This window comes from Mangifera indica, chromosome 14, assembly GCF_011075055.1.
Source record: "Mangifera indica cultivar Alphonso chromosome 14, CATAS_Mindica_2.1, whole genome shotgun sequence".
NCBI classification, from domain to species: Eukaryota; Viridiplantae; Streptophyta; class Magnoliopsida; order Sapindales; family Anacardiaceae; genus Mangifera; species Mangifera indica.
The window spans coordinates 914,862-939,661 of NC_058150.1; the positions used below are offsets into that span (position 1 = coordinate 914,862).

Below are 24,800 nucleotides of genomic sequence, written 5' to 3' on the forward strand. Positions count from 1 at the left end.
TAAATATAAATCACAAACCTCTCAACACTTGTCTCGTGTCAATTGACTTGATATTGATGAAGGCAATCACAAAATTAGTTATTGGCAACCAAATTGGTGCTGGGGGTCAATGATTCTGATAAGAAAGGAGAAAATTTGGGTTACGACACGAGGGAGACGACAAAATCAGGTGGAGGAGAGCGAGAGGTGGGCAGTGACAGTGACATATCAGGGAAAATAGTGAAAAAAGAAAATAGGGATGAAAAATAAAAATATAATTTTCTCTACTTAAATTTTCCCTGGAAAATATGCCTAGAAAATATATATTCAATACCACTGATAAATTGCAAAAACGATTTTCATTTGACTGTTTGAACCAGTGTCCTCTTCGATTTGTTGTTAGTTCCAGCTGGTATTAAAATTGCTGAAGTTTCTACTCTACATTTTTCTATAAATGATTTTTTTCCCTTTTTTTCTTTTTTTTTATGATAAATTCTTTACATATTTATAAATAATAATTTATTGTAAATATAAACATTAAACAAAAATGTTTTCAACGTGAACTGCCCATGCCTGCAGAAAATTAATGAATCAAGTACCAATTCCACGGCTCTATAAAAATTCAACTGACACCTGCATTGTTTTAGAGTTTCACATTTATCAACTTTCTGAATTATAATGACGAATTCATTACTACTAGTGCTCTCTTTCGTTCTCTTTGCCTTCCTTACAAAGCCGTTTCAGGCGGAGAACATTCCGGTAATCGATTTCACCGGCGATAAGGTCGTTACGGGCACTGCATACTACATGCGAGGAATATTCGATGGACCCGCGACATTCGGAGGCCTGAATCTATATTTTGGCAGAAACAACACTTGCCCACTAGACGTGATTCAAGAACAGTACGATTTCGTCAGGGGTCTCCCTTTAATATTTTCGTATCCGAACGATAAACAAGGCAGTGTTGTTTACGAATCCACCGACCTGAATATCAAATTTTCTGCGGCGGAGAGCGTTTGCCGCCAGTCGACAGTGTGGAGGGTTGGCAACTACGACAATGCGACGGGGCAGTGGCCCATAACCGGTGATGGGGTTGAAGGGAATCCTGGAGCTCAGACGCTGGAAAACTGGTTTAAATTTGAGAGGGGGGATGTGGATGCTTACAAGATTTCTCATTGTCCTAAAGTTTGTAACTCTTGTGTGAGTTTGTGCAGCGATGTTGGGATTTATTCAGGCGATGGCACAAGACGTCTGGGTCTTAGTCGCACTGCATTTTCACTTGTGTTTGTCAAGGGAAGTAATTCTACAGACTAGTCTGATTTGCTTGAACAATCCAGTTTTATTAATACTCAATTCCCTTCATTATTAGCACCACGTCTTGGTCGAATCAATAGTTCATTATTAAGATTTTATCCGATTTAAATATACAATTACGATGTGGGTTTATTACCCTTACGAGACCTAAAGTTGGAACTCAATTTTCTTATCAATAGTCAAAATATTATCGATTTTAGACAAATAATTTATCATAATTTTATTTATAAGTTTTACAATTTAAAATATATTTTAATAACATAGGATCTCATAAGTTTTTTAACAAATTTTATCTATATATCTTTTCATTAAAAGTATAACGAAAGTGAAGAGTCAGAGAGTTATGGATCACTCGCTTACTTCATTAATTACTTAGAATAGTTATTGTACATACATAGTATGATTTTAAATTAAAAAAAATTAAGTAATTGTATATAAAAATTTATCAATATGAGAACAGAAATTACCAAGTAAAAAAACAAAGAATGGTAAGGAAAACCTACGGCAACAAATCCTTATAAATCGTTTACATTATAAGGATTGTCTATGTTGACAATGTAAGTCAAATTACCTCTTATTACAAACTCTCAATAATTTCTCTTTTAAATAGAGTTAAATTTGAATTGAATTGAATTCAAACTTTAATCAATTCGTGTTTAACTTAACTTAAAAGAGTTAAGTCTGAGCTTAAGCTCAAACTCATCTCAAATCAATTTAAATTTGGATTGGTTTAATAAAAATTAAACTTTGAGTATTGAATAAAATATTATCTTTTTAATCAATTAAAATTGAATTTTTCTATATTCACGAGCTTGGTAGATTAAGCACCCGCAAACTTCAAGTTCAAGCTTAAGATCAGTACTACAAAATTCTTAGATCAAAACTAAGCCAAGCACATTCAAGCCTAGCTGGCAATCTAGTTCAAATCCACCCATCTTCAAATTCAAGCCATCCTACCATTAATTTCTACACATAACCACTTGAACAAATAACTACTAACTACCGCTTTGACTTTGCATTAGATTTTTCTCTTCTCATGGTATATTTTTTTGAATAAAAGTATAAAATCGTGATTAATGATTAATGTATAAGATACAAATAATTAAAATATTAAAAAAAACTTTTAATAGTTCATCACACACACACAAATCATCACAAAAAATACAACCTATATACGTTAAAAAAATGGGTTCCAATTATGGGAATTAATATTTTATAATACGATATAGATAAAAATAGTATATATTTTTAAATATATTAAAAATTACTATGAAATAATAAATATATTATATAATATAATATATATTATCAATATAAATTGATATACTTTTTAAAAAAAATAATGATATGATAAAATCTAAAAAATTTTAAAAACTTAAATATTTATGATATTTTCTAAAATGATAATATGATAATTAGAATATTGTATTATTTTAATATTATTATTTTTAAAAAATATATCATATAATATAATACATAATATACGATACAAAAAATTAAATTTTTAACATATAATAAATATCGGGATTCAACTATTTTAGTTTCAATTATATTCTTCTTCCCCTATACTTTTTCATCCACATAAGTAATAAATTGGCAGGTTTGAATTTGAAAACAAATTGACCCAAAACTAAAAACAAAAATAGTGTTTTCAATTGTATTAATCAAATCGTATATTATATTATATATTAAAAATCATATAATTTATTACGTATTATCTCGTATCAGATGATATATCTTTTTAAAATAATAATAATATCAAAATAATTAAAATTTTAAATTCCCATCTTATCATCTTTAAAAAATATCACAAATATCTCTTGAATTCTTAAATTTCTCATATACCCCAAGCTACATCATTATTTCTCTAAAAAAATGTGTTAATTTTTATTGATAATATATATTATATCATACGATACTACTATTATATCATTTTTTTTATATTTTAAAATTTGAATTATTTTTTTATTAATATTATATTATATTGAATATTATTCAATATTTATGACCATGCTTTTAACGTATCAATGGCCTGTCTTCTGCCCAGCTCTATAAATTAAAATTCAAGCTGTACTGACATCAATTTCTCAACATAAACCCACCTTTCAAAATGGCAATTAAGCGTTCTCCACTGCTACAACTCTCCTTCATTTTCTTCGCCTTCATTACAGAACAATCACCAGCAGCTAATACGCCGGTTCTTGACTTCACCGGAGAAGTAGTCCTCACCGGCACTGAATATTACATCTTGACGACATCCCAGCTGCCTGCAAGAACTTGCAGTGGCCTCAGCCTCTTCAATGGTAAAACCAGTACCTGCCCACTGAATGTCATCCAAGAACAGTTAGAATTTCAAAAGGGTGCCCCGTTAATATTTTCACATGGTCAAGGGGGTGTTGTTTATGAATCACTTCATCTGAACATCAAGTTTTCGGCGTTGGAAAGTGTCTGTAACCAGTCGACGGTGTGGAGGATCGGCGGCTTTGACAGTTCAACAGGGCAGTGGTTCGTAACTGGTGGGGGTGTTGAAGGAGATCAGTGCCTTGGAGTAGAAACAAGGCTAAGCTGGTTTAAGATTGAAAAGGCATCGGCACATGCATACAAGATAGCTCATTGTCCTTTAGGGTGCGAGTCTTTTGTAAGTATGTGTATGGATGTTGGGATTTATTTAGGTGGTGGAGTAAGACATCTGGCTCTCAGTCAAACTCCATTATCAGTTGTTTTTATCAAAGGAAGCGTTAATAATAAATAATTTTGCTCGACCAATCTATTTATGTGTATGTAATCCACTGAATTGCTATAGTTATTGGAATCAAGACTAGGGAGGATCCAATCTGAATTGGATTGACTCAAATCTATGTTTGATTTAAATGAGTTAACTTTAAGTTAGAGTTTTAGGTTGGCAGCTTAACAGCTCAGCAGTTTAATAATTCGACTCAAGATTAGTTTGTTTGTCTATTCAATTATATTGTTCGTTACATTGATAACATTGTTCACTCTTCCAATGATATTACTCAACTTGGCGACAATCTTCCAATGATATTGTGTACTAATTTGAATAAGTTTGAACTCAATTTGAGTATTATAGATTCACTCTGAACTCATACCAATCACATGGTTCAGATCGAATCTATTCTTAATCAAAATTATGTTTTATCTTGTTTTAACACCACTCATAAAAAACTCAATCTTCGGCACAAGGGATTGTTCTTTATATATTGGACTCTAACACCACTTAGTTTTGCCTATCAAAAAGTGTAATTCAAGCTTTCCAACCCCAAAAACATAGCACAAATGATGATTTTTTTTTCACACTTATATACAAAAACTTAGGGATGGCAATAAAAAGGGGCGGGAAGGGGATCTCAATACTCATCCTCATCCCCTTTACGAGGATAAAAATTATTTCTCATCCTCTTCTCATAAAGAAAAATTTCTTTTTCATCTCCACAGGAAAAAATTCTCCCTGTATCCATAAGAAAAAATCTCCTCTTTATATCCTCTAAAAACAATATAAATATATTAAATAACAAAATTAAATAAAATTAAAACCAATCAACCATTTCAAATATCACAAATATAATATATTAACCACTTTAATATGCACAATAAAAACTTAAATAAATTTGAAAAACATAAAAAATCTAAAACTATAAAAATATGTTAGTATTTTAAATAAATATATTAATATAAAAGTAAAAGAACAAGGATGCGGTGGGGAAGAGACACATGAATCTCTGTCACTATCCTCTTCTCCATTTTTATTAGAGAATTCTCTTCTCTTTAACGTCGGGAAAAGTCAGGGCTCCTAAAGTTAAGCCGAAATTGTCATCTCTACGCAAACTTAGTTCAATCCCATCAAGCTTATATACCCAAACTCAATTCCAGTCCAAACTAATATGAGATTTCTAACAAGGATCATATAAAGCATATAAATCGATAAAAGCTAAGTGAATTTCATTCCAAACCAATGTGGGATTCCAAACAAGGATCATGGAAAGCATATAAATCAATAAAAGCTAAGAAGAAAAAATAACTAGAGAAATTTGATATCTATGTAGGAAATTAAGATGGGTATGAAAAAAGGCATATCAAATAACCGGCATCACAATTGAACTCATGCTCTCTATATTGTTTGTGTGAGTCACTTTTACCACTCAAACTAACCCATTGGATAAGTCTCTTGCATTTCTGTACAATCACTTTATTCTTCATCCAATATCAACGGGAAGATTTTTTACTTCTGCAACAAAGAGATTCATCTGACAGAGATAATCAAATTCATATAACACTTGTTTATTTTGGTAACACTTCTTTCACATATCCCTAATAGGGTGGGGGGCCCAAATCACAGAAATAATGAATCGCAAGTTTGACCATGAACATAAAATGACCCCAAAAAATCAAAAACAAAAACAAAGATGGTGTTTTCAACATGATCTTCGTCCTTTCCTGCAACAGAAGATAGTGTAGCTCTATAAAATTCAACCAATTCTTCTATTAATTTCTACACATAACCACCTTTCAAAATAGCAATGAAGAGTCCTCTACTACAACTGTCTTTGCTTTTCTTTGCCTTCATCGAAAAACAATATTTATCAGCCACAACTACTCCGGTTCTCGATTTCACCGGCAAAAAGGTCCTCTCCGGCACTGAATACTACATTCTGTCAACATTCCAGGACTCAAAGAACTGCGTTGGTCTCAATCTCTCCGATGGCACAACCAAAACCTGCCCAATGAATGTTATCCAGGAAAACCTGGAATTTCAAAAGGGGGTTGCATTAACATTTTTGCACGTAGTCGATCAAGAAGATGGTGTCGTTTACGAATCCCTTGATCTGAACATCAAGTTTTCATCCGTGAAAATCGCCTGTGGTCAGCCGACAGCGTGGAGAGTTGGAGACTTTGAGAACTCTACTGGACAGTGGTTTATAACAGCTGATGGAGTTGAAGGTGACCCCGGAGCTCGAACTTTGGAAAGCTGGTTCAGGTTTGAGAAGAATTCTGAGAATACGTACAAGATAAGACATTGTCCTTCAGTGTGCCGCTCTTGCGTAACCTTGTGTAGCGATGTTGGCGTTTATTCGGGTGATGGCTTGAAACGTCTGGCTCTCAGTCAGACTCCAATGGCAATTACGTTTATCAAAGGGAAGTAGAAATTGTACAAGCTGCTTGGACTATCTCTTGGAATAAATAATTCGTTGAGATTTTAAATTGTTGGGAATAAAATCCTGCCAGAGTATGTTTTATTTTAGTAATTTTTCCCTTTATGATGAAACTTTTGTCTATAAACTAAATCCCTATAAAGCTTATAGGACTAGAGCAAAACCGAACTGGTTCGGACTCAAATGTTGGTTATGATTAATTAAGTTTGGCTCAAGTTTGTATAGATCAAACTCGAGTTAGAGCTAACTAAATCAAACTCAAATTTGAAGGTGTTTGGTTCAATTTAGGTCGTTTTGACTATTATAAAAACATCATCTTCATAATGATAAAAAATAACATCAATTTACATGTCAAGCTTCAAACTTTCGCACTGAGTTAATCTTAAGCTGCTATAGCTTGACAAACTTAGTCAAGTTTGAACCTTCTTATAATCCATTCAAGTCAAATTTAAACAAGTTTATATTCGAACTCAATTCGATTTGTATCCAAACTTAGATGTTTGAGCATGAGTTGATCCGAAAACCTCCTACATAATTTTAGGAAATTCAACCAATTGAACTAGTTAGTTTCTACATGTACTATAAGTACAAAAATTAAGAAATCTTATTTTCATAGTTAATTTGGTGGAATATTTTAGAAATTGCGTACCTGATTAATAAAACAAATAATCTCATGGTAATGAGAAAGAACAAATACAATTCATGTTGGTTCATCCAAAACCCAACAACGTCCAACAAAGTCCATATTTTTTCAATATTCTCTCACCTCTCTCATTAAAATAAATGAGTTTGTTAATGAATTGATATGTTTGTTGTTACATTTATACAAGCAAATAATATGTATATATAATTTTTCGGATTGTCATCTATGAACCAAACCCTATTAAGATTTTTATCACTATACCAAACTCTATTAAGATTCTTATTCCTTAAGGAAATCATAAAACAACGAGGTAAACCTGAACTACTAATTAGCATCGAACGGGTAGCAGCTAATTTGTAACACCCTAATCAATAGATGAGCTAGAAGTTGATATCCTGTAATCAAACACAACTCACAGGCTCAAAGTTGCTACCCCTGCCCACTTATTAGGGAGAGAGGCCTCAGACCACTGATTGGTCAGCAAGACCCCAAATACGCTGCAATAGCACCAACATATAGGTTTCCAAAACTGAAGTGTTAGGTTCAAAACTTAATTGACCATTATAAGATAGGTGAATTTCCCCTTTCTTTTTTTTTTATAAACAAAAGTTTTATAAAATTTGTTTATATGATTAATTTGGAGTGAACAACCACCAACTAATATTTTGACTTCAAATTAAGATCATCTCTTAATATGAATTTCACTTAGACCTTTATTGATCCTAAATGACTCATTTTATTTATACAAAAACCAAGTCCCTCACATTTTCTTGACATTTCATATAGAAGAGAAATATGTGTCTTCGATTTCCTCTTCGACAGCTCATCTCAATGTCAATCTCATCATTTTCAACTCCTCCCAACACCAATGTAGTCATTTCCATCTCTATATCGCGTAGATCCCCTCAATTTCAGCCACCACTGCACCGTTCTCACCTTTAGCAACTCTATCACATGTCAACCTCGTTATAAACGTGCATTTTCACTTCCAACTACTCACTCTTAGAATCTCACACAATGTTTAAGAAACCTGATTAAATTAGTGATTCACCCATAATCTGACACAATCTTCTCAATTGAACGACGGTTCATAATAGTCTAATGGCTAACTATAGACCCTAAATATTGGATTGTCGCCCAAAACCACTATTACCTTCGAATCTTGATCCGACCATGATAGTTAAATTACGTATCTTATCTTGTATCGAAAACCTAAATTTTAGTATCGTGCATCTCATGAATTGTAACTGGATATCTTAAAATTTAAAGAAAAATTACTCCTAAATACCCCTTGCATGGTATATAATTAAAAGGATTAAACTGTATTTGTGTAAGAAAATGCCACACACAAAATTAGTGTAGTAGTTAATAGGGATCTCAAGGCCCAAAAAGTAGTGAACGAGATTGTACATTAAGAATACGATGCGTACATAAATAATTTTTTTGTCAGGCAGAGTGGCCACGTACCTCCTTCATCTGTACATGGCCCTGCAAAGAGTCCCATACCATATATGTTTGAGCCACTGCAGAGAAGATGCTGAGCGGCCCAACTAATAAAGCCTTGCCTGAACTGATGCCAAATCTGAAACTTTCTTGATGCTGCATATATTCCAGGAGAACACAATGTGATAGATGGCATAATAGAAGTACAATCATGATGTAGAATAGTGTATTTTTTTTTTTCCACAAATTTAATATTGAAAACTTACCTGTACATGATATCTCCACCTGGTGCCTGCTTCCCACAAATCCAGTCTGGAACCAATTTCTCAAGATGCTCAATTTGCTCTTCAACCTCTCCTGCAAAGAAAAGAAAACCAATTCAGTGGCTACCAAGTCATAAGAGTATGATTTAAAGCATGAACTACCAGGACAACTCAATTAATACATACTTCTCTCCATGATATCCAAATTATTCATAATTATCTTGTGTACAAGCTCCTGTTTTGTGATTGAAGAGCAGTTGACTGACTGAAAGATGTGGTCAATCAAGGCAATCAGGTCAGCCAGACAATCAGATATTTGCTGGTCTTCTGCTAAACCTGTTTGACTCAATTTGTAATCCCCAGCTTCGCAAAGACCCCCCTTTACCTACAAAAGCAAACTCTGGGTCAATAGTATAACCCAAAATGACAGAAGGCACAAGAAATTTGAATGACTCATTACAACCGCAAGGACATAAAACAAACTGGCAGCGCAAATACAGATACATAAAGCAAAACATGAGTATATGCATACCTCACATTTTGGATCAAAATATGATATGATAGTAACAGTAGAACAACAGAAGATAAGCATCCTTGGTTAATAATAAATAAAAATATATATATATATACATAAATTCCTTAGAGCTTCCAATCTTCTGAGAACTAGTCATTACTAAGTTTTCCAAAAGTAAGCCAATTATGTGTAATGTCAAATTCTTCAAAGCAGCTCAACCACTCACCCTGTCATCCACTCAGATTTGTTAAGCCTAAAAGCAATTCTTTTAATACATTAAAAGAACCCCAACTCTATGGCATGACACTGATACCATTTTATTTTATTATAAAAGAAAACCGAAAGAAATAATATTCTAGAGCAACTGGCATAGAAAGATAGCCTAGTTTAGAAACATTCAGCTCAGTATATGTCTAAAGAACAAACCTACCTTTTCAAGTACTTTGGGCGAACCAATGACACAACCTTCCTTAATAAATTCTTTTGTTTCTACTTCTAGAGCTTCAGGGTTGCCATAATTTAAATCATTGTAGTCATATGTCGATACCCCAGCAGAGTACAGTACACTTCTCTCAACTTCTAAATATGAAAAGTCTAAAGACCTTTTTGCAGGCTTACAATGAGATTTGAAATCTTGGGTGGTTGTTGCCTTTAGCTTGTCATTACAACCGGGCATTGATCTCTTTGGTGTCACTTGTCCAGGTGTTTCTATTATCAAACTATCAAAGGGCAAGGCAAGCTTCTGCTGTGGGCTTTCAAAAGCATCAGAAGCAACTGAGGATTGAGGACTTATCGGCTGGAATGGAGGATTAACAATTGAGGATTTGGAAGAGTTAATAGGCAACTTCTGTTGATTGCTTTTGGCTTCTCCATTGGTCTGATGATCAACCAGGCATTCTTCTGATTGCCGAGTTCTAACTAACTGATTATTCAGATAATCAGATGAAGCGGAAGACAGAAACGCAGATGATGTTGAAATGTTGTCCTTTTCTGTCTCTGCAGCAACACTATTCCGGGAGAAATGTCTGCAGAAAGATGGATGTAGAAGATATGGCATTGACAACATCTCAGTCCCAATAGAATTCGGCAGAGATTCTGAAGAATCAACAGGGAACTGCCCCAGAGTAGTGGTCTGACTTTTTCCACAGATTGACTCAAGTTCCTCTGAAACTTCAGCATCCTTGTTCTCGAAAGAAGCCAGACTTCTTTGACTGAATGGCTCTGGCAATATAGTCTCAGGAATGTCATCAGCCTAGTATCCCCGGAAAAAAGAAAACCGCAAGTTCAACTCTTGCAAATACTGTAGCTACTATAATTAAAAAAGGTAAATGCAAAGAACCAGGCTTGTCCTGAGAAAGTCCCTATCTAGCTGACCCAGCATGCCAATTTCAAGAGAAGAATTCAAAGCTGACCATTAATATACCAAGGCACTTTGATATACTACTCATCAAACCAAAAATAAAATATAGACATCCTGGTAGTGTACGTTATGCATAACATTCAGCAGTCCCCTAGATGGAACCAAAGGGAGCCAAGTCATCCATGTCATGTTTTGTACATTAGAATTTACCAAAAAGGTAAAATAATACTAGCCAAGTAAAGTCTTAAAAGATGATGCATAAAATTGCTCTAGGCTTTAAATTTGTGATTGGAGCCAAGAACTTTAAACATAAAACTAGAAAATATAACAGTAGCTACTCAATACTTCACTACACAGTATCAATTTGTGATTCTGAACCCCTAAAATAGTGGTGTAGTAGTTGTCCAGTGTGCAGCTCTTGAAACAACATTACAACAAAAAGCACCAGTGCAGGAAAAGAGTAATACCTCAGGATGTGAAGTAAAATAATTCATAAGCCTAGAAGCAAAAGCTTGACGCAGAGCCATAAAATCTGAGTGTTCAGAGTGGCCTTCTACGACATCAAATAGCAACGATATTTTCATAGCTGGCTTCATGCACAGAGTTTTCTTGTCATGCACAATGATATTATCTATTTGTATGGCTTCAGGAAGTATGTACTTTATCTGTCCAAGATGCTTCAATAAGATCGTTCTGAAAAGAACAACAGTATGCTCAACATTTGGTCATAAAGATTCATAAATTTAAGAACTGTATTTAATTAAGGAAAATTGGAAATGTTGACCTACCTTTTTGTTAACACTTCCACCTGAGTTGAAATATTTTGAAAAGTTGGTGATTTTTTGTGCAGGCTAAGCAACCTCAATGAACAAGTCATAGAATCAAAGAGCTCTACCATGGCATTATATCTGAAAACAAAGAAACACACCTATCATCAGGTTCAAACAAAATTATTTTTACAACTGGAAAGTAAAGCATACATTGTGTTACCCACTTTTCTAGATGTTTAATTCCTCCCTCTTTGACTTTAGTACGTGAAGGCTCACTTGTTTTCTCTGGTGTTGGAGCCGCAATCTTCATTTCAAAACCCTGGCTTCCAGCATTCCCTTGGTTTTGCACATAGGCACCTTTCTCTTCCCCATTTATAATCTCTTTACACTTAAAACCCAACACATTCTGACCACTCTCCTCAAGTTTTCTCTGATTCATGCTTCAGTAATACACAGCACAAGCAACCACACAACTGCTAAACCCTTAAATCTGGAATTTTGATAATAAAATAAAATCACCCATTATACAAACAAAGCATAAATCAACCCAGAAAGAAAAAAATACACTAGTACAGATGTATGTATTCTAATTCATGCATTGTCATCAAAAACCTAGACAGGGTCAGTCAAATAACTTTAAATACGACATAATTTTTCACAATTTGTCAATCTGTCCACTCCAATAAGTTGTATAAAGCAATAGAGTTGGATTTTAAAAAAAAAAATCAAATGAACCTTTACACAAACAAAGCATAAATCAACCAAAGAGGAAAGTACAGATTAATCATTAATGTTTTCAATTCATCCCTTGTTATCCAAAATCTAAACGGGGTCATTCAAATAACTTCAAACACGACATAATTTCTCACACTTTGTGAATATGTCCACTTCAATAAGCTGTATAAAGCTATAGAATTGACAATACTCTCTAATTTTCACATTAAATCGTCAAATTTCTAATTTAACACAAACATCGAGCAATGCCTCAAACAAGATTTCACCGCCTATCTCAAATATTCCTGAATCAGATAAGAAAATAGTATGATATAGAAGAAACCTGAGATCGTCCTGGGGGCGACTGATTTGATTCTTGAAACCCTAGTGAGTGAGTGACTGAATCAATGACTCGTTCGTGGGGAGGGAAAGTGGGGAGGCCACTGTATGCCTTCAAATGATATAAAATACAATGAAAGTTTCTTAAAAGATCATATTTTGCCCTTGCTGTTTTCAAAATTCGCGCTCTTACCAAATATTCTCCTTCCCTTCCTCAAATTTTGACCGTTGGGGGCGAGATGCATTCCAATTTTCAAATTTTAAATACAAAGGGAATCACCAGTTGAATTTTTCTTTTATTAAAAAAATAAAATTTTATTATAAATTAAAAATATATTAGATTATATTGATAAGAAATGTCATACATATTTATTTTAAATATATAATTTATACATATATATATAAAATGTATCATTATATGATTGAGTGTTATTTTATTTTTAATTTAAAATTATTAAATTATATAATAATATATTATTTGTATACATAAATTATGTACAAAAAAATATATACATGTAATTTATTGTATATTAATATATAATAATAATTATTGTGTTTGTTGTATAAAACAAATATTTGATAATATTTTATTTATATGTTTTTAATATGATATACTATGATAATTAAAGATAAAATTGTAATAAAATTAAGGTTATTATCCTTAATAATTTTGAATAACTTTGAGAAATATAGCAATTAGATTACTATATATTACTTGTCATATTAGTTTGGTAAAAGATTATCGTAATTTTATAGGTTTGAAGATCTGATTAATACATTTTCGTTCATAATTTTTATGTCTATCGGTCTCAAACTTGAATAACATTTGTTCAAATTTTAAGTCGGATAATTCAAAGGATACATTTTTTGTCCAAACTTGTCAAAAGCCCAAATTTTATTTGATCCGAAATTGAATTTTTTGGACAAAATAATCGTCCCAATTGAGAACCCTACTAACTCCCTTACCTTCTACCGTAGCTTGTTTCTATTTGGAGCTTCACTCGGTTGTAAAAAACTCCCACTATTTTGTAACTTTCATTCTATTTATAGCTTGATAACAAGCCTAACCAAAGTACCTAATTTTTTCTATTTTCATTTTTTCTCACTTGTATATAATTTGCTTTCCCTTTTCACTTTCTTCTCACAAGCACTTCAATTATGGCTGCTCAAGCATTTAATCACTTTGCAATTGCTCTTTCCATGGCCTTAGTTCTTCTTCCCATCCTTACTTTAGCCACACAATTGAATGTGATCGATAATTGTTGGAGGTCTAACTCTAATTGGAGAAACAATCGACAGAAACTTGCTACTTGTTCGATTGGTTTTGTCGGAAAGATGATTGACAATGTTGGTGAGGATATGATCTATTACATAGTCACGAGTTCTAATGATGATCCGTTAAACCCTAAACCTGGAACCTTGAGATACGGAGCCACTTTAATCTCTCAAAAAGTGTGGATCACTTTTCAAAGAGATATGCATATTAAACTTAGGAAACCGCTTCTGATAAGTAGTTTTACCACCATTGATGCTCGTGGTTCACGTATTCATATCTCAGGCATTGGATGTCTCTTGATCTACGAAGTAATTAATCAATAAAATTATTTAAATAGTTGAATAAATAGTTACTGTAAACGTGACTTTACTAATATTTTTTTTTTATCAGGCAAATAATGTCATCATTCACGGATTATACATCCACCATTGCCAGCCAGCAGGATCAGGCGCAGTTATTGGTCCAAACTCAAAGATTCTTAATTTGGGAGCAATAGATAGCGATGCAATCAGGTTGGTGGCAGCATCAAAGATTTGGATCGATCACAATACATTATATAAATGTCAAGATGGTCTAATTGATGTCACTTTAAGCTCGACGGATATTACAATCTCCAACAATTGGTTCAAAAATCAAGATAAAGTTATGCTTCTTGGGCACGATGACATGCATGCAAGTGACAAAAACATGAAAGTCACAGTAGTATTCAATCATTTTGGACCTAATTGTAATCAACGAATACCACGGTGATTACTTAGTGAATTTTAGAATTTGATTAATTCTCTTTTTTTTCTTTTTTCAGCCTAAGATTGAGCTTTAACATGAAAATAATGCAGGGTGAGATATGGATTTGTTCATATAGCTAATAACCTATACCAAGAATGGACGAGCTATGCTATTGGGGGGAGCATGAACCCTCAAATTAGAAGTGAAGCCAACTTGTATATCGCCAAAAAATCAGGGCAAAAGGAGGTAATTTCTATAATTCATGCAACTTTACGTAACTAAGATAACATTCCCTTTTACAGGTGAACCTCAACCAATCTAGCTTGATTTTATTAAATCGAATTAGAGTTAGAAGAATTGGTTCGTTTTTCAAAATACTCCGAATTTGAGCTAAAAAAACTTAGTTTAATTTGATTTATAAGTTAGATAAACAATTAAATTTGATTAGAATTTAATTTATAATACAATTTGAGTATATCAAATAATTATTAAAATAATATCGTTTTACCCATTATTGAATAAAACAATATCAATTTATCAATAAATTATAAACTTAAGTTACAAATCTGAGTCATGAACTTAAACTGAGTTTTAAACTCCAAACTTAAAAATCAAATTGAATTCAAATAACTTGCAATTTTGACTTGACAAACTCTAGCCTTCCCATTTTTCAGTCAAATTGAACTTGAGCTCAGAAATATTTAAATTCGATTTGATTTGTATCCAACCCAATCATATGTGAGGTAACATTATTGGTTCTGATATAATAATAATAATGACTAACGACTAATTTAAACAGGTGACATGGCAGTTAGGAAGGTCGTCGAAACTTTATTCAGTGGGGGATATTTTTGAAAACGGTGCTTCTTTTAAAGCAACAGGTTCTGGAAATATACAGCCGAATTACAACGATGAACAGAGATTTCAAGTTGCAGACGCAAATTCTGTACGGGCATTGACAAATGCATCAGGCGTTTTACTCTGCTCGCGGGCACTAAAATGCTGAGTCGCTCACCCGCAAATTTTAAAGGAGACGTTGAGCTATTTTTATTTCATTTGTGCTGTAAAAGATTTAATTCATTTGCAGCTTATCATCATGTCTGGCTTGATCTCCTTGTTTCTTAGTATAAGCTTGTGAGCTTCAACAGTCTACCTAAAATCAATAAATCTTAACAGTTTTAAAATCTTGCATTTACATCTTGATAATCTTACAATTATTCCCCTAAAACTTGCATCCCGGAGCACTAAACTTTTAAATCTTAATATGACTAATTTCTTCAAACTCCTTAGGTGCTTTGAATATCAAAATATAGGAGATAATTGATAAATATACAAGTTTAACGATTCCTATCTCAAGCACAAACTTAAGCCTACAACTCCATGCTCATCCAGCTCTAGCCTTGCAATTTATCTTATCAAGCTGAGTTTGAGCAACAACAATACTCGGATAGATTGCAGACCTTGTTTCAAGGCATCCAAGAAATACGTTTGTAGTATTGACTACTTAAACAAATTGACACTTGAATTGTCATCAACTAAAAACAGAACATATCAAACCAATTTCCCTGCCTTGGAAACAAGACAATATTGAATACTGGATTATCAACATTAAATGTCTAGAGTGCTAAAATAGAAGTGCAAACTGTCATGGGAAACTTGCCACTCATCCATTTATTTGATTCCATATGGCCCGAAGGGTAACGACTTTCAGGCCTTAAGGGCTTCCCCGGCTTTGACAAGGTCTTCAAGTGCCTTTGAGATCTGTGCCTCGCTCAAACCTTCCAAACGAATGCCCTTCTCAACACCAAAATCTGTATAGATGATAAAAAGTCGCATAGATGAGATGACAATATTAAAATTCAACTCAAAAGCACAAAGCTAAAGTGGCAAGGGAAAGAAAATAATAATAATAATGCACTGTTCCTGTAATGTACGCACAACATATAAGCAAACCAAGAATTTCACTACTCAACAAAGATTCAGGTCTCTGAAACAAAAATATAGCAATGTTAACGGAAAAAGAAAAAAAGTATAATCTTCACGTTTATACCATTTTAAAACGACCAAGTCTCTTCATTTATTAGGGTGTTTGCTGTGTAGTGTCTAAAATTAGGTAGGCCACTTCTAAGAACTGTTGAAGTATCCCTAACACTTCTGCTCTTCTTAGCATATAATGGTATAAAGTAAAAGCTGTGTCCCACCCACTGAAGAGAAAAATATAATAACAAAGGACAACTTCCATCCCACCACAAGACTCAGACCCTGGCGCTAAAAAAATTGATTTCACAAAATATGAGACACCAACTGAATTCACCGCAAGAAGCTGTACCACAGGAGAAAGTAAAGGTTTGATCTCAAAAGCAAAAGTAGGGAGTGCAATTAGATGGACTCTGTTGCAGATAATCATTGGGGGCTAAGATGTATAAAAGATCTCCAAACCCTAAATGCAAAGCTTAGTCTAACAGGGCAACTCTACAGAGTTAACAGGAAAAGGATGGTTCAATCCTATAGCTTTATTTAGCCACATTAACAACAAGAATTTAATGTGTCTGAGTATGCGTGTGTTCTATATATGCACTTGAATTTCTTTTTCTCTAATCACTAACACTGTTCTGAAAAATTTATCAATGGTAAATCAGTTTCACTACCCAAAGTACGAATGACACCATCACTAATCACTTTGCCAAACTGATTCCTTTATAAAATGGACTTATTTATAAAATATTGTCTAACCACTGTGGTTACATTTAATGAGTTACAAGAAAATATATAGAGAAAGCACTAGTGCAATAGCTGGAATCACACTATTACCAATCACTTTGTCAAATTCAGATACAAAAAACATCAAGAATAATAATAAATCTGAAGTCTATTGCTTTGGGTTCATAAAGCAACCACATTTCAGCTCAATCAGATTTAAATAAAAATCTTCCAGCAAAAGAAAAAAAAAGAGAACACTACAACCACCTCCACCTCAGTTATTATCTGCATCCAAACTATAAATTAACAAAAATTATAATAATATCTTAAAAAACAAAGAAACAAAACCCATAATTTCTTGTTTTTCAAAAGTCTCACTAAATTTGAAGCTATCACATAACTAATTGCATATAAAAGACATTAAAGATCCCTATCACAAGACAACTTTCCGGCAAAAGAAAACAACAATGAGAGAGTAATATTACCATATCTAGCCCATAACTGGGGCTCAATGCCACTGCATTCACGGATCAAGATTGGCAATTTAGGGTTTAAAGTCTTGAGATCCTTATAATTCTTCTCCACAAATGATCTATGATAGAGAAAAATTTTGTGGGTTTAGTTTAATTTTTCGATTAAGTAACAATTACTCCAACAAATTTAGAAAATGATTCCAGCAGCCTAGTCGTTAACGAACGAGCAAAGAAAGAAATAAAAAAATAATACCTAGTGGCAGAGCTCGACGGCGAAGTCTGGCACAGTAAGATCCTCAGTTCCTTCATAGCTCGAGATAGATTTCCTCTCCATGCCATCGCTGTCTCAATTGCTGTTTGATCGAACTGGTGAGACTATGTTCAGAGAGGTCGAAAGGCTATGTTGTCAGACTCAGTTTTACAAACCTTCAGGGCTGGAAAACAGAAGGACTTTCTTTTAGTCCTCAATTTTACGGTGATTACCTTGTAGTCCTAATATTTGAAAAAATAACAGTTTAGTCCTGGGAGGATGTACATTATTGCTAATTAGAGAAAAACAAGTACATTTTTTTTTATTAATTTAAAATAATTCACTCATACCACATCAATATTTAAATTCATATTTATAAATAATACGTATTTTTAATATATAAATATAATGGATGATGTTTGATACCTATTTAATATAGCCTGTCATTTAAGCCCATTATATGAAATGTACGTTGGACCACTTAGGCCCTTTTTATATCAAAAAGCCTCTTTTAATTTCTTAGAAATAATATATAAAACGAGAAATAGTATACATATTTATAATAATTAAACTTTTCATCGCGCATTGATTAGTGAAAAAGAGAACAACCTAGGTGAGGGAGAGGACGATCGACAATCAATAATAATAAATTATCACAAGAGAAGAAGAAAAAATAAATAAAAGAAAAATTATTATTTTTAAAATTTTAAATAAAAAATTATGTGATTTTTAAGTGTGAGAAAAAATATGACAAATTTTAATTTTATAAATTTTTAATAAATAATTATTTTATTAATAATTTTAAATAAAAATTATATTATAAATAGATATTTTAATTTTTAAAATTTATAAATATATAATATTATTATTATATTAAAACTCGGATGAAAAACATAATCCTCAGCCGTTTTAACACGATAGAAGGAATCCAGGCCCGGGTGAGAAAATGTAATTTTCTCTTCCAAGAGAGTAGCACAGAACTTACACGTGGTGCATTGCACCTTGCACCTAAAAATTGGCTCTGATCCGTCCTCGATCAAATACCAGTACTTTCAATTATTACAGATCTCAATTCTGAGGTGCATGAATGAACATACAACGGCGTGCATGTTAAACGTTGCTAAAACTTAAAATTAAGGGGGTGTTTGGTTTGGATAATGTTTGATTACTAAAATAGAAAGATTACCTTGAAGATAGATTACTTAGAAGATTACTAGGTATAAATGATTACTATATTTGATAAAATTTGATAAGTATAAATAATTATTGTGTTTGGTTAAAAGTAATAAAAGATTACTAGTAAAATATTTTACTTAAATGCCCTTGAATATAATTATTTTTAAATATTTTTATATTATTTATCATATTAATTAAAAATAAATTTATTTTTATCTCAAAAAATTAATAAATAATAATTTTTCTATAATAAACTCAAGATTACTCCAGTAATCTTTAAATACCTAAGGTGAAGGTGGTAATCAGATTACCACCTATATTACCTGCCACGTCAGCATTGGTAATAGAAGATTACTGTAATCTTTTATTACTGACAAACCAAACAAGGGAATAAAAGATAGATTATCAAGGTAATCTTAAAAACCTTTAACCAAACGCATTGTAAGGGTGCATTCGGTTAAAGGTTTTTAAGAGTACTTTAGTAATCTATCTTTTATTCCCTTGTTTGGTTTGTTATATAGGTGGTAATCTGATTGTCGCCTTCACCTTAGGTATTTAAAGATTATTTGGGTAATCTTGAGTTTATTATAGAAAAATTATTATTTATTAATTTTTTGAGATAAAAATAAATTTATTTTTAATTAATATGATAAATAATATAAAAATATTTAAAAATAATTATATTCAAGGGCATTTAAGTAAAATATTTTACTAGTAATCTTTTATTACCTTTAACCGAACACAATAATTATTTATACCTATCAAATTTTATCAAACATAGTAATCATTTATACCCAGTAATCTTCTAAGTAATCTATCTTCAAGGTAATTTTTCTATTTTAATAATAAAAAATTACACAAATCAAACGCCCCCTAAAGGGCATCGTGGTAGGGACGAAAAGGTAGGTCCCGCAACATGAATATAGCAATTTGACGTGATCGGACGGTTCATGTCGTTCTCATCTCCTTGATCGTAACGTAGAATTAATAAATGGGCCATATTTCCGAATATGGCAATATTTATATCACGTGCCTCTCAAGCTTCTCGCATCTTTTCCACCTTACACGTGTCCACCTCGCTTGATTTAGATGCCGTTTAATTTCATTAGTATTATTTATTTTGTTTGCCCTCCCTTAAATGCATTTAATAATGAAGATTTTTTTTTATTACAAATGATCCCATTTGACATCATTAGCATATAATTTAATATTTTATAAATTATTTATTTATTATTAATTATAAAATTACATAAGATATAATTATTTTAATTAATATTATCAATTTGAATATTAATGATAATATATTATTATATAATTTATTTTTAATTTAAAATTATTTATTATACAATAATATATAATTATGAAAACCAAATAAATACTAATTTTAAGTGGATATAAATTTATTTAATATTTCAAATTTCAATATTATTTTTTGATATAGTTATTTTTAAAGTTTATTTTTTTTCTATGTAAATGTAGAAATAAAAAATCAATAAAAGTATTTAAAAAAAGAGTTGAAATAGAAAATAAAAATAATTAAAGACTTTTTAATTTTTAAATACTTAGCCACCGTCCTCGGGAGGAAATGATCCAATCAACAGCAGGCTTTAGATCATGAAGGTGATGTAGAAACTGTCATCGTACGATGTCATGCCACGTGGGCATGCACGTGGAAGGCTGACAAACCTTGGACGGTGGGCATTTTGTAGGTTAGTCATTTGTCTTGTCCCCTGCCAACAACATTTGAATTTTGAACTTGCAAGTTATCATTATGATTTATCTATTTAAGGGTTTATGCGTTCTCTTCTTCAATCAACTTCAATATCCTTTACTTGGAGACCCCATCATGAAATGTTATTCTCAAATCTTTTTACTGAGATAGCTCAGTTGTAAGATTTTATTTAAGCCAAATGGCTATTTTTCATCCAAAATTTAATACAAATCTAATTTTTTATCTGTTAATTATCAAAATTTTAAATATTATATTATCTGTTAAACTTTATTATTACTATTAAAGGTAAAATTATTATTTAATAAAAATCTTTAATTTATCATATTTTTACTTAAATTTAAAAATTGATAATTTCCCTCTCATATTCCCCTCACTCAGAGTTTGAAAAATGACTATTTCTCCATTAGGGTTTACATTTTCTCCTTTGTCACTTCTTTGACCATCAAAACCAACCAATGTCCACCCTCCCATCTTCAAGACAAGGACGAATCGTTAGTCAATGATTCGTCGATCAGGATCTATGCGACACACAGATCATGTTGATAGATTTGTGCATCAACCGACACATAGATCAATTCGACAAAAGCTTAAACTCTTTGTTCGATTGACCTATGTGTAGGTCAATGCATGGATCCTTGTCAACAAATTGTTGGTTGACCTCCTATTGATCAATGATTTGTCCTTATCCGAGAGATGGGATAGTGGAGGTTGGTCAATTCTGGTTGTCGGATAAACAACAATGAAGAAAATGCAAACCATAGGGGAAAATACTTATTTTTTAAACTTTGGGTGAGAGGAAGGTTTTGGGGGGGGGGGGGGGGGGGTGGGGGGATTTTTTGTTTTTAAATCTTAGGGAGAAAATGTGATAAATTTATATTTTTTTCAAATATTTTTATTAAATGATGATTTTACCCCTGATAATAACAGTAAAATTTAACAGATATGTGAATATTTGGATTTTTGATAGTTGACAAGTGAAAAATTGGGTTTGCACCAAACCTTAGGTGAAAAATAGTCATTTGGCCTTTTATTTACAATGATACATTTTAATTTATTCAACTAACTAGTCTAGTTGAAAATCGATAATATATCTAATATGATTTATGATAAAAACATGTTTTAACTATTAAATTAGATAAAAACTATCCCAATGTTGAATTAGGTAAATTATGTTGAGTTATGATTTAGTTATTAGATTAAACCAATCTGACTATCATATTAACTTCAACATGGTTAAATTTGTATTCAAATGTTTAATTATAACATGTTGATTTTCTTGGTTCATCGAATTAGTTGGATTGATTAAATCGCAAACCATTTATTGATTGAATCTAAGGTCCTCCGATTTAAGTTTAATTAATACTTGATAAATATAGAGAGATAAAGAGAACAAAGATTTATAAATAGTTATATCTATTCCAGATTTATAGTGACATTAAAAAATACAAATAAATATTTTTATTTGAATTTAGTTAAATATAAATCAACTTCACAAACCCAGAAGCTTTTTAAAAGAAAAAAAACCATTTATAAATAAGGTAAGATTCTATTCAAATTAAGGTTTAATTTGTAATCAATTGGAATTTAAAAAAATATCCACTATTTTTATTAAAGTGAAATAACAATTTATCGCATAAATTATAATTTTTTTTTCCACTTTTAGTTCAGTATGCTCATACGAGATAGATACCAAAGTTATTAAAGAAATTTGAGATTAAAATGGTAAATGAAAAAAACATTGCGGACAATTTAATATTTTAAAAATAATATTATGTGTACCTATTTTGAATATATAAATAAATATATATTTAATGTATATCATTTATATAATTGAATATTATACTTACATATATGACTAAACAGGAGGATATGTATAATATTAAATTAAAATTGAATCACTTTCATACACCATATGCTATAACAAATGTGTCCATTTTTTTTTTTGGTTGTATTTTGGTGTTACGCATGCATTGTAAACTTATAATATTTTGAAAACAAAGAAGTCTAAGTTCAATATATGTTTCGAATCTATTCTCCCAAATTGCCTACTTGGTTTTCCTCATGATTCCAAAAAAAAAAAATTAAAGTGATAATAATATTTAAAAATAGCGAATATTCATTTTTTTAACAGGATCAAATTTTTATATTTTTTTATAAAATAAAATAAATTTTTATTATAATCTATAAAATGTATTAAATTAATTATTTTATTTTTAATATAAAAATTTGAAAATTTAATTTGTGTAAGAAGAAAAAAACAAAGTTAATTCCTTTTCATAAAAAAAAAAAATCATTTGATATTTTAAAATATCTTTATCCCCATAATTAGATGTCAAATTTACAATTTGGGCCCTTCTATTCTCTCTATATATTTTAAACATTATCTTTTAAAAATTATATAATGTATGGTTCGATTTATCATATTATATAAATTTTAAATTATTTTTTAATCTTGTAAATTTTTTTTTTGGCAAATCATTTATAATGGACTCACAAGTTTTTCCTAAGACCTTCGATACGGCAAGTAAAATTGCAGACGGTGTCACGGAGATTGTGCTTTTCCGAGCCAGTGAGCCGTCCAAGTTGGATGTGACCGGGATATGTGACTGGAGCAACAATTTCCTACATTCCTTTGATTCTGTTGCTTTTACGTGAAGGCACAATGTCTTCGGACACGTGTCGCTTCATGCATTGTGATGCTTGTAGGATTCATTTACTTGTTGCCGCCACCATCAGACACGTGTCCTTTGTCATCTTGCTGTTCCACTGGCTATCTTCTACTTCACTATTACATTGCCCGAATGGCAATATTTCTTTTCAATTCTTTGAAAATTTTATTTATTAAAAAAATTATACTTTCATCTCCAACTTTTGTCTAAGTTTTAATAAACCCACTTGATTTCACTAGACAATAGTTAGAGAAGTTTTTCATAAATATTATGAAGTTTTAATGTCAAAGCTCTAAGTGAAGTTAGATTCAACTCAAGTTGATAGAGCTCAAATTTGAATTTAGATTAAATAAGTTAGCTTCTATTTAATCAATTATTTGAATTTAAATTGATTTGAATTAAATTTAAAATAAAATTAAATGTAAATGATATTTTAATCTTAATTCAACAATCTTAAATTGCTATTAAGCTATTTTTTAAAAACTTGAATTAATCTTTAGTTAGACCTTATTTAGATTTAATACAAATATCCAATTGTAACTTTGAGTGGCTTCATCAATAATGTTATATATATTCCATATAAAACAAATAAGAATAAAATAGAAGTTTTTGCAACTAGATTTATTAATTTTAATTTGATAATCTTTTTCCTCTATTTAATTTTTTTAAGGCCAAAGGAGTATTTTCCACCCAAACTATTCAAAGTTTCTCCTGTTAACTTTGAAAATACTATTTATCCACTCATGATCGGTTAAATTTAACGGAAACTTAACTCCTGAAAATTTAATCTTATTTCCCCCTCTAAAAGTTCAAAACCTAACATTTTATTCCTTAAGTCAAGTTTTAAAAGATCACATTTTCCCCTTAGGGTTTAGTTTCAAAACTCGTTCACTTTCTCCGACGTCATCATCAACCGTCTCTCCCTTTAAACGGTTTTCCTTTCTCTGACGACCCTTTTCAACTCCACCCAAACCCATTTGGTATCGAGAGATATCGTCTAGGAAAAAAAATCGTCTTCCCAAATGAAGACGACTCATCTTCCTAGAGGGAGACAAGTCATCTTGTCGTCATCTGAGAAGACGAGATTGATTGATCTCGTCTTCGTCGTTTATAAAGACTATTTCTCTTTCCAGACGATGTCTCTTGATGCCAGATAAGTTGAGGTGGGTCGTCAGAGGAAAGGAAATCGTCGGAAGGGAGAGACGATTGGCGATGACATCAGAGAAACTGAACGGGTTTTGAAACTAAACCCTAAGGGGCAATGTGATTTTTTTAAACTTGGTTTAAGAGA

At 31.6% G+C, this 24,800-nt stretch overlaps 6 protein-coding genes across 6 annotated transcripts; 4 read left to right on the forward strand and 2 right to left on the reverse strand.

Moving 5' to 3' along the window:
* The first annotated feature begins 606 nt into the window (after positions 1-606).
* On the forward strand, positions 607-1,352 carry LOC123196837 (21 kDa seed protein-like). The gene has a single exon (XM_044610976.1). It carries the CDS (start codon positions 658-660, stop codon positions 1,291-1,293), a length of 636 nt encoding a protein of 211 aa, XP_044466911.1. The 5' UTR covers positions 607-657; the 3' UTR covers positions 1,294-1,352.
* Positions 1,353-3,355: 2,003 nt separating this feature from the next.
* On the forward strand, positions 3,356-4,061 carry LOC123196926 (kunitz trypsin inhibitor 5-like). The gene has a single exon (XM_044611077.1). The coding sequence runs from the start codon at positions 3,404-3,406 to the stop codon at positions 4,043-4,045; it is 642 nt and encodes a 213-aa protein (XP_044467012.1). The 5' UTR covers positions 3,356-3,403; the 3' UTR covers positions 4,046-4,061.
* Positions 4,062-5,785: 1,724 nt separating this feature from the next.
* Positions 5,786-6,550, forward strand: LOC123196056 (kunitz trypsin inhibitor 5-like). Its single transcript, XM_044609940.1, has one exon. It carries the CDS (start codon positions 5,829-5,831, stop codon positions 6,450-6,452), a length of 624 nt encoding a protein of 207 aa, XP_044465875.1. The 5' UTR covers positions 5,786-5,828; the 3' UTR covers positions 6,453-6,550.
* Positions 6,551-8,378: 1,828 nt separating this feature from the next.
* LOC123195826 (CDT1-like protein a, chloroplastic) lies at positions 8,379-12,642 on the reverse strand. The gene is made up of 8 exons (XM_044609676.1): positions 12,512-12,642; positions 11,679-11,944; positions 11,473-11,592; positions 11,152-11,377; positions 9,755-10,576; positions 8,997-9,195; positions 8,814-8,904; positions 8,379-8,703 (listed from the first exon to the last, which is right to left on the reverse strand). The coding sequence occupies exons 2-8, from the start codon at positions 11,891-11,893 to the stop codon at positions 8,655-8,657; spliced, it is 1,722 nt and encodes a 573-aa protein (XP_044465611.1). The 5' UTR covers positions 11,894-11,944; positions 12,512-12,642; the 3' UTR covers positions 8,379-8,654.
* A 1,185-nt stretch (positions 12,643-13,827) lies between these two features.
* Positions 13,828-15,538, forward strand: LOC123195569 (pectate lyase 1-like). The gene is made up of 4 exons (XM_044609355.1): positions 13,828-14,091; positions 14,174-14,529; positions 14,620-14,755; positions 15,309-15,538. Exons 1-4 carry the CDS (start codon positions 13,843-13,845, stop codon positions 15,513-15,515), a joined length of 948 nt encoding a protein of 315 aa, XP_044465290.1. The 5' UTR covers positions 13,828-13,842; the 3' UTR covers positions 15,516-15,538.
* A 396-nt stretch (positions 15,539-15,934) lies between these two features.
* On the reverse strand, positions 15,935-18,118 carry LOC123195570 (NADH dehydrogenase [ubiquinone] 1 alpha subcomplex subunit 2). The gene is made up of 3 exons (XM_044609356.1): positions 17,936-18,118; positions 17,695-17,801; positions 15,935-16,320 (listed from the first exon to the last, which is right to left on the reverse strand). Exons 1-3 carry the CDS (start codon positions 18,019-18,021, stop codon positions 16,217-16,219), a joined length of 297 nt encoding a protein of 98 aa, XP_044465291.1. The 5' UTR covers positions 18,022-18,118; the 3' UTR covers positions 15,935-16,216.
* Positions 18,119-24,800: the final 6,682 nt, after the last annotated feature.